The sequence below is a fragment of the Bos grunniens genome, chromosome 2, assembly GCF_055505025.1.
Source record: "Bos grunniens cultivar Pamir isolate PY7600 chromosome 2, Bosgru_T2T1.0, whole genome shotgun sequence".
Taxonomy (NCBI): domain Eukaryota; kingdom Metazoa; phylum Chordata; class Mammalia; order Artiodactyla; family Bovidae; genus Bos; species Bos grunniens.
The window spans coordinates 4,934,116-4,943,317 of NC_141166.1; the positions used below are offsets into that span (position 1 = coordinate 4,934,116).

The 9,202-nt window shown below is 59.5% G+C and overlaps 1 protein-coding gene across 1 annotated transcript; it reads left to right on the forward strand.

The window, feature by feature from the left end:
• Window positions 1–1,636: 1,636 nt before the first annotated feature.
• On the forward strand, window positions 1,637–6,289 carry FAM43B (family with sequence similarity 43 member B). Its single transcript, XM_086326154.1, has one exon. It carries the CDS (start codon window positions 4,203–4,205, stop codon window positions 5,172–5,174), a length of 972 nt encoding a protein of 323 aa, XP_086182280.1. The 5' UTR covers window positions 1,637–4,202; the 3' UTR covers window positions 5,175–6,289.
• The last annotated feature ends 2,913 nt before the right edge of the window (window positions 6,290–9,202 follow it).

Here is a 9,202-nt window from a genome sequence, read left to right on the forward strand (position 1 = left end):
CAGGAGGCTCTGCCTTCCCCAAAGCCTGTGGAGACACAACATAAAGTGATTAGGGTCAAATGGGACCAAGATGGCAGATAAGACTAGACCTTGATCCTCAGTCAGCAAGTGAAAGACACACCCAGAGGTGCCCTGACAGTTCCGAGGCACTGTCAAAAGACCAAGGAGAGGGCGGTGGCCCAAATCCTGGAAATCTCCACCCCTTCCCCAGAGTAGTTGGAATAATCCTTCCACTCACTTGCATATGAAATTACCCAGCCTATTAAAAAAAAACAAAACTGTAGTGTTGGAGCAGACTCTTGAGAGTCCCTTGGACTGCAAGGAGATCCAACCAGTCCATCTTAAAGGCAATCAGTCCTGAATATTCATTGGAAGGACTGATGTTGAAGCTGAAACTCCCATACTTTGGCCACCTGATGCAAAGAACCGACTCACTCAAAAAGACTCTGATGCTGGAAATGATTGGAGGCAGGAGGAGAAGGGGACAACAGAGGATGAGATGGTTAGATGGCATCACCAACTCTATGGACATGGGTTTGAGTAAGCTCCGGGAGTTGGTGATGGATAGAGAAGCCTGGCGTGCTGCAGTCCATGGGGTCGCAAAGAATCGGACACGACTAAGCGACTGGACTGAATTGAACTGATAAAAACTAACCACACTGTGTCTGTGGAGTGTACTTCTCTCTGAATCTGAATAAATCCGCATCTTACCTATCACTTTGTCTCTCACTGAATTCTTTCTGTGATGAGATATCAAGAACCTGAGCTTCATTAAGGCCTGAAATCAGGTACTGTGGCTTTTGGCTGGGTTTGAGTCCCAGCCAGGTGGGTTCAAGTCCCAAACTGGGTTTTGGCTGGGTTCGAGTCCCAGCCACGTGGGTTCAAGTCCCAAACTGGGTTTTGGCTGGGTTCGAGTCCCAGCCACGTGGGTTCAAGTCCCAAACTGGGTTTTGGCTGGGTTCAAGTCCCAGCCAGGTGGGTTCAAGTCCCAAACTGGGTTTTGGCTGGGTTCGAGTCTCAGCCACATGGGTTCAAGTCTCAAGCAGGGTTTTGTCTGCTGAATCAGTCCTGAATATTCATTGGAAGGACTGATGCTGAAGCTGAAGCTCCAACACTTCGGCCACCCGATGCAAAAAGTTGACTCACTGGAAAAGACTCTGATGCTGAGAAAGACTGAGGGCAGGATAAGAAGGGGACGACAGAGGATGAGATGGCTGGATGGCATCACTGACTCAATGCACATGAGTTGGAACAAACTCCCGAGAGATGATGAAGGACACGGAAGCCTGACACGCTGCAGTCCATGGGATGGCAAAGAGTCAGACAAAACTTAGTGACTAAAGAACAACAGCCAGGGACGGGAGAGAAGGGAGGGAAGACTTAAGGGCAGAGAGACAGCCTTGAACTCTGCCTGGATGAATGGGACCAGGCTGGCCTCTCCAGCCTTCTGAATACAAAGAACGGTGGAAGTTCTTGGGCAACGGGGCCCTTCCAAGGAGCAAGTCTAGAGGTGGGAGAGCTGAAGGCGGGAGGCGGCAGGGACACCAAGCCCAGGGGTGTAAGAAGGCCCCTGAAGGGAGAAGAGCCAGGGTGAGCTGTCCACAAGGTAACAAAGTGGCTAGCGATGTCAAATGCTGCTTTGTGGCCCGAGGACTTAACACAGAGACACAGCACTGCCTCTGTGATCTCACACCGTCCCGGGTGACTCCCCACCACCACCACCCACATGAGGCTGTTCCAAAAGCAACGAGAAGGGACAGAAGCAGGGCTAGGTGAGGGCATCTATGCTAGGCTCCCCAGTGCAGCACGCTCCCACCCGCAGCACCCCGTCCGTTCTCCGGGAGGCAGGGCGCTCAGTTACTGGATCAGAGGCAGGCCATGCTTGGGACACACCTGACGCTGAAGAAATGGTTGGTTAGCAGAGATCTAAGCTGAACTGGGCTTCCCGTGTCACGATAGCGGAACTCCAGCCACGCCAGGAGGCTCTGCCTTCCCCAAAGCCTGTGGAGACACAAGCCTCCCCGCACAAGTGGAGACTTTGCTGCTGGCTGCTCCCACCTGCCTCGTGATGCTTGTGGGGAAGAGGACCCCAGAGGCAGCGAGGTTCACGGGGTGGCTCCTCCTGCCTCCCAGAGCCTGTTCTCTCACGGAGAAAGGAGAGAGCGGGACAGTAGGAGGCTTCCATGTCCTTCTTCAGTGATTTTTTTTTTTTTTAACCACAAGCACATATTACTTTTATAATGAGGAACAAAGAATAAAGATATTTCCAAGTTGAAAATAAAACGAGGCTGCAGGAGACCTGCCCATCTCTGAGGCCCTCTCCAAAGCTAAGATGCTGCAATTCCAAGTAATTTCCTGGTCTTTATTTGCACATCCTGTGAGGAGCATTTGGTGAAGCAGTCTTGTGTGTGGGGGGTGGGGGGTACGCTTGTATTCTCCCCACGGATGCTGAGCCCAGCCGGCTGGCCCCGGATGTATGTTGCCAGGCTGTGGGACATATCATCTTCCCAATGTCCCCACTCTGGGAGGTCACCTGGTGTGACCGGGCCTAGCCCAAAGCTCTGGGCTCATTCCTGGCCTGGAAGACTCCCCAAATGACCTGTTCTAAAGCCACAGAAAGGGCTTAGGGGTGGGCTCCTTAGGGGTGTGGGAGACTCCTGGACCCCCATCGGAGCAGTCCTGGGGTTCTAGGGAGTTTGTTGTGGTTTAACAAATCCTGGAAAGGGGGAGATGTGGCCCCATGCCCAGGGACCACTGCCTCTTTCCCAGTGCAGGAGAACCCCCTCCCGAGTAAGAGCCCCCACTGGAGGGTCTCAGGGCAGGATAGAACACCCCCCATCCATACCCAGTATATGATGAACTCACAGAAGAGTGAGGGTCCCCACATGGGTCAGTCAAGCCTGAGTGGAACTCTAGTTCCACCTGCTATCAGCCCTGTGACCTTGGGCAAGTCGCTTAGCTGAGGCTAGGCTATCCTGAGATAAAGAGGTCATGAATGCAACGTCCCCCGCCCTGCCCAGGTGGTGGGGAGCAGGAGAGGTGTCACAAACCGCAGTGTAATCTGTTTAATCCTGGGAGGGTCCAAAGGCTGCCCTTTGGCCAAAGGAGCTTTTAATCTGCAATTCCCCCACAGACCCCTGTAGGCTCTGGAAGGTTCCCCATCCGCAAAGCGTACCCTCTGGCATTAGTCCAGGCGAGGGCCACTACCAGCCGCTGCAGCGGGGGGACTGGTCTCCCAGCTCCGGCGCACTGGGCTGGCCCACGACCTTGGAGGAACCCGGGAGAGAAAGCTTCACCGAGAGACAGTACTTTTCCACTGCACTGCTCGGCCGCCTCGGCTGGCTTTCTGCTGTGCAGATAGAAGATGAAGGGAGCCAGGCCGGCCCCGGGAGGAACCCACCCGAACTCACGCTCAGAGATGCGGGGAGGCAGGAGCTGAGGGTGAGGGGCAGTGGGCATCCGAGAGAGAGGAGGCGGGTACCGACCCCTCCCAGAGGGGCTGAGAGACCACCAGGGCGACCTGGGAAACTTGCACTGGCAAAGCCCTTGGGTCGATTTCAAGAGCTTCCTGCTCCTTAATCTCCGACAATAATGATTAAACCCGATCCACCGCGCCTGTGCTGGGTCTCGGGCGAAGAGCCCCGCTAGCCGGCGCGGGGGGAGGAGACAGAGGAGGGGACGAGAGAGCTAGCGGTCCCGCCCGGTGATGTAGGCAGCCGGGAGAGGTGGAGCCGCGACGCCTGGAGGAGTCCCCACCGCAGTCGCGGCTCTCGGTCTACCCCTCTGAGCAGCCAGCCTCCAGCCCCGGCTCCGGCGACCTCCCTGCCGCCACAGGGGCGGCAGGGACCGCGGGGTGCCCCCCTATTCGGATCTGGAGGGGCGCGTCTCCACCCCGCCCAGCCCCTGCCCCTCCTGGCTTCCCGGACGGCTGGAGCGACTCCCGGGGGAAGCTGTTCCCGGACGCTCGGGGCCGTCGCCCGGGCATCTCGGCTGCCAGCCCGGCTGAGCACCGGGCATCTGCGAAGCCAGCCAGCCCTGCCTGGCACTGGGCATCTGCGGGCACCGATTGTCCCCGGCGCCGCCCAGCTTCTCGTACGCCCTGGGCCGCGGGCTTCTGGGCGCGCTCCCCTCCCCCGGCCGCTGGGCCGGCCGCCCGCGAGCTCCCGGCGCCCCCAGCCCCTCGGGCCGCCGCCGCCGCCGCGATGCTGCCCTGGAGGCGTAACAAATTCGTGCTGGTGGAGGACGACGCCAAGCGCAAGGCCAAGAGCCTGAGCCCGGGGCTCGCCTACACGTCGCTGCTCTCCAGCTTCCTGCGCTCCTGCCCGGACCTGCTGCCCGACTGGCCGCTGGAGCGCCTGGGCCGCGTGTTCCGCAGCCGGCGCCAGAAAGTGGAGCTCAACAAGGAGGACCCGACCTACACCGTGTGGTACCTCGGCAACGCCGTCACCCTGCACGCCAAGGGAGACGGCTGTACCGACGACGCCGTGGGCAAGATCTGGGCGCGCTGCGGGCCGGGCGGGGGCACCAAGATGAAGCTGACGCTGGGGCCGCACGGCCTCCGCATGCAGCCGTGCGAGCGCAGCAGCTCGGGGGGCCCCGGGGGCCGCCGGCCGGCGCACGCCTACCTGCTGCCGCGCATCACCTACTGCGCGGCGGACGCGCGCCACCCGCGCGTCTTCACCTGGGTCTACCGCCACCAGGCGCGCCACAAGGCCGTGGTGCTGCGCTGCCACGCCGTGCTGCTGGCGCGGGCGCACAAGGCGCGCGCCCTGGCCCGCCTGCTCCGCCAGACCGCGCTGGCGGCCTTCACCGACTTCAAGCGCCTGCAGCGCCAGAGCGACGCGCGCCACGTGCGCCAGCAGCACCTCCGCGCCGGGGGCGCCCCCGCCGCCTCGCTCCCCCGCGCCCCGCTGCGCCGGCTCCTCAACGCCAAGTGCGCCTACCGGCCGCCCCCCGCCGCCGAGCGCGGCCGCGGGGCGCCGCGCCTCAGCAGCATCCAGGAGGAGGACGAGGACCAGGACGAGGACGCGGGGCCGCGCGAGCGGCCGGAGGTGCTCAGCCTGGCCCGCGAGCTGAGGACGTGCAGCCTGCGGGCCGCCCCGGCGCCTCCGCCGCCCTCGCAGCCCCGCCGCTGGAAGGCCGGCCCCCGGGAGCGAGCGGGCCAGGCGCGCTGAGAGCCGGAGGCGGGGGGCGCGGGCGGGGGTGATGGACAGGCCTCGCGGCCCCAGACCCGGCCGGCCTGACGTAGAGCCTCCGGCCTCGGCCCTGCCCGCTACGGCTCCCCCGTGGTCCCCCCACCCCGCCCTTGCCTCCCTCGTGGTCTCTGTGGCTGTCCGCCCCGCGCCTCATCCTGGCTCAGGGTGACGCCTGACATGCCCTTGAGTGTGCGGGGCGGCGAGCTGGGGGAGCAGCAGTATTCCGTGTTCGCCCCCCACCCCCAGAGCCTGCCGGCGCCCTCCACTGTGGAATTGCCCCCGATGCTTAACACCAAGCTGCTTTGCCCATAAGCCACGCCCTACCTCCCCACACATCCTCTCTAGAGAAGGGGGCTTGGGGAGGAGACTCTTCCAGAAAACCAGGAGGGTGGCCTTGGATCTTGGCCCCCAGGGGAGACAGTGGGTCTGCCCGTAGCCAGGCTGGCCTTCCTGGAGAGACCAGCCCTAGGCAGGCATTCTTACAGCGGGAAGAAGAGTGGCCCCGGAGAGCTGAGGCCAGGCCCCAGGTGGCACCTGAGTACTGCCAACCCACACAAGGAAGAGTGCCCAGCCTCTGCGCCTGGCCTCGCCACCCCTTGGAGGACTTCTGGGACTTCGCTGCTCTGCCTGTGGAGAAAACGGGGATGTTCCTACCACCCCCAACAACAGACGGCCCAGGAACAGCTCTTTGCATCAGGCCGCTGCCCAAGCCTGTGTCCTGGCACCCGCAGGACCCCTCACCCACCCTGTCTTTCTGCATACAAATGTGTGTGGGTCCCCGCTCGGTGCCCCACAGCTAGGACCAAGACGTGGCCTCCAAGGGAGGTAAGAGGGCATCTGGCAGGTGTTTGAGGCACTGACCACCCAGCAAATGGACAGGGGAGCGATGTCCCCAAGCCAAGGCTTGTCAGAGCTGGAGGGTCCTGACAGCACCTGGGTGCTCACAGCAAGATGAGGCCGGAGAGTGCGGTGACCCCACCGGGGGAGCGGGCCCCTGCCCACACGTCTTTTAACAAGGTCACTAGAAGCCCAAAGATCTATGTGTTACCAAATGATCATTGTAAATAAACCATTCCTGCTTTTTCAGCCTGTCACCACTCTTGTGTAGTGATTGATGCCAGGCCTGCTGACGGTGAAAAGATGATCATCAGACCCTTGAAGGGCAGGAGAGGTCCCAGGAAGTATTCCCTGCAGCACTGGAGCCCACCCTCAGGAGTGCAGGGGACGAGGGAGTTGCTGCCAGGACGCTGTTCCCTTCATGTCAGGAGAGGAGACAGTAGCAGATGCCTTGCCTGCAAATCACATGGGCTAAGCCTGGGAGGGGTATCAGCTGTCTGTCTCGGCCTCCCGGAATGTCTGTCTGCCTGGGCACCAAACGCAAGTGTCTCTGGAGCATTTGGGCAGGGAGGGGGCAGGGGGCTGGGGCCTTCTCATGAGCCGTGTATCTTTGAGAAGATTCGTGTGTGTGTGTGTGTCTAGGCAAATGGTATTTGCTGGGTCTCCTTGGGGATGTAAAAGAGAGGGGTGAGCAATTCTGTTTGCTTTCAGAGGAGCTGGAGAGGTCTAGCCAGACCTTTAGGACAGCCTGAGTCCTGAGCTTGGATATCTTCTTTATTTCTGTGCTGAGCTGGGCACTGATCCCAGGCTTGTCCAGAGCCGAGACAAGCGGCCTCTGCAGTCACCCGCCGTCAGGACAGTACTGTGTCCCGCTGCTGCTGGAACAGAGGGCACCCCTGTCACTTCAGCTTGGCGGGGCGCAGGCAGGGTCAGGGGACTTTGAAGGGGCAAGCTGGGCTTGACTTCATCACATGTTTGGGGAGAGACAGGGGCCCGCTGCCACTCACTGCATGTTCATTGCTTCCCTCTTATCCACAGCTGAGGATTTGCTGGGGTTTCTCCCCATAAGGAGAAAAAGGAAAGATGAGGGAGCGGAGGATGGGCTGCAAGGCAGCCTCTGGTGTTGGAGGCAATCTCACCCAGAAACAAGGTCGCAAGCACACCCTCTTTAATCAGATGTGTGCAGCAGAAATTTACTGAACGCCTGCCTTGGGACAGACACTGAGCTAGGTCCTAGCAGTCCGGAGTCCCTCCCCCGTACATTCTCAAGTGAAATGCACATAATTAAAGGAACAGTTGCAAGGTAATAATTCACAAGCAGGCTCCCAACCTTAGCCTCTGCTCCTCCTTTTGTCGCTGGCAGCCTCCCAAAATATAGACAGACACACACACACACACACACACACACACACACACACGACTGCCTTCCTTCCCTCGCTCATGCTCTGTTCTCTAGATCTGGAGTTACAGGACCAGACTGAAAGGACCGTCTTTGCCTCCTTCCAGCTGTGTGATGCTGGGTAACTTATTCAGCCTCTCTGGGCCCCGCCTTTATCGATGGTAAAGCGGGAGGGGGCTGATTCCTACTTCACAGTCTGATTGTAAGAATGAAATAGAATCATGTCTGTAGAAAAGCTTTGGCAAATAAGAGAATGCCCATGTGAAGAAGCGCCATTGTACCCGTTTGCTGCTGTTCAGTCACTAAGTCGTGTCTGAGTCTCTGAGACCCCAAGGCCCCCCAGCACGCCAGGCCTCCCTGTCCTTCACCGTCTCCCGGAGTCTGCTCCACCTCACGTCTGTTGAGTGGGTGATGCCATCCAACCGTCTCATTCCCTGTCTCCCCTTCTCCTCCTGCCCTTAATCTGTCCCAGCATCAGGATCTTTTCCTATTTCACCATAGGATCCTTCTGTTTAGGTTAGGATTTTTAGTCCCATCCCCCGACCCCTACTCCACTCATCCCTGGCAATGGTGATTATAAGCTGTTTTTATTTCTCTCTCTCTCTTTGCCACACTGCATGGCTTGTGACTTCTCAGCTCCCCTCAACCAGGGATTGAACCCGGGCCAGGGCAGTGAAAGCACGAATCCTAACCATAGACCACCAGGGAGCTCCCACACCTCCATTCTCGTTGTGTGTGACGGAGGAAGGCCCTGGTCCACCTTCCCTCTCCCATTTAAGGATGAGATAAGCTACAAGCTGGCCGGTACAGTGTCAATGGCCACCAGCCCACAGAGGGGGTGTTGGGGGCAGCTCTAGCTCCCCAGGCCCCAGGCCCCATTGCTCCCAAGGGAGGGAGATCCAGCCTGGGAAACACCCCCTCCTTCTCTGCACTGACTTTGCCTTTATCCCCTGAGCTTAGACGCAAGCTCAAGAAGATCCCTGAGCCATTGAGCAAGCCACCCAGCGCCCCCGTGTCTCGTTTCCGGCATCTTTTTCCCCACCTGTAAAATAAAAACGGGAGCATTCTCTGAGTTCTGGGTTTCCCAGGTGTGCCCCAGAAGCTGCTGTGGGGAATGATGGGGAGATGGAATGGGGAGGGCGCCCCAACCTGCTGTAACTGGAACGTGTTCTCTGTTTTCCCTTTGGGGTTTATGGGGTTCCAGTTGAATAATGGGAGCCTACGTCGCCACATCACGTCCGACTCTTTGCTGCCCCGTGGACTGTAGCACGTCAGGCTTCCCTGTCTCTCACCATCTCCCAGAGTTTGCCCAAGTTCATGGAACCCTACAGATTTTTCTTTTTTGGGGGGTGGGGGTGGAGGTTGGCCATACCACACAGCATGCAGGATCTTAGTTCCTCAACCAGGGATGGAACCTGTGTCCGCTGCATTGGAAGCATGGAGTCTTAACCACCTGGGCCTGAGAAGTGATGCTGGGATGTGAACATGGCTACAGAGGGCTTTCCAGAAACAACACGCAGCCAGGGACAACTCAGGCAGCATGTCCCAGAGGGCCCAGCCTCTTCCCGGGACCTCTGGGGCCTTACTTCCTGCTCTCCTGACCCCACTCGGGAGGGGCTGGGCCATGACTGGAGTGACTGGGCCCAGCCCACAGCTCCAGCCACCCATGCTGTCCTGACTCCTGTTCTTCCCCTTCTTATACAGACTTGCTCCCAGGTCCCCAGACCTCGCCGTGTGCACCAACGTCCAGGCCCGGGCCTGCCATTCTCAC

Excerpts from the sequence above, each read along its gene's own strand:
- FAM43B (XM_086326154.1), top strand. The coding sequence starts at position 4,203 with ATGCTGCCCTGGAGGCGTAACAAATTCGTGCTGGTGGAGGACGACGCC.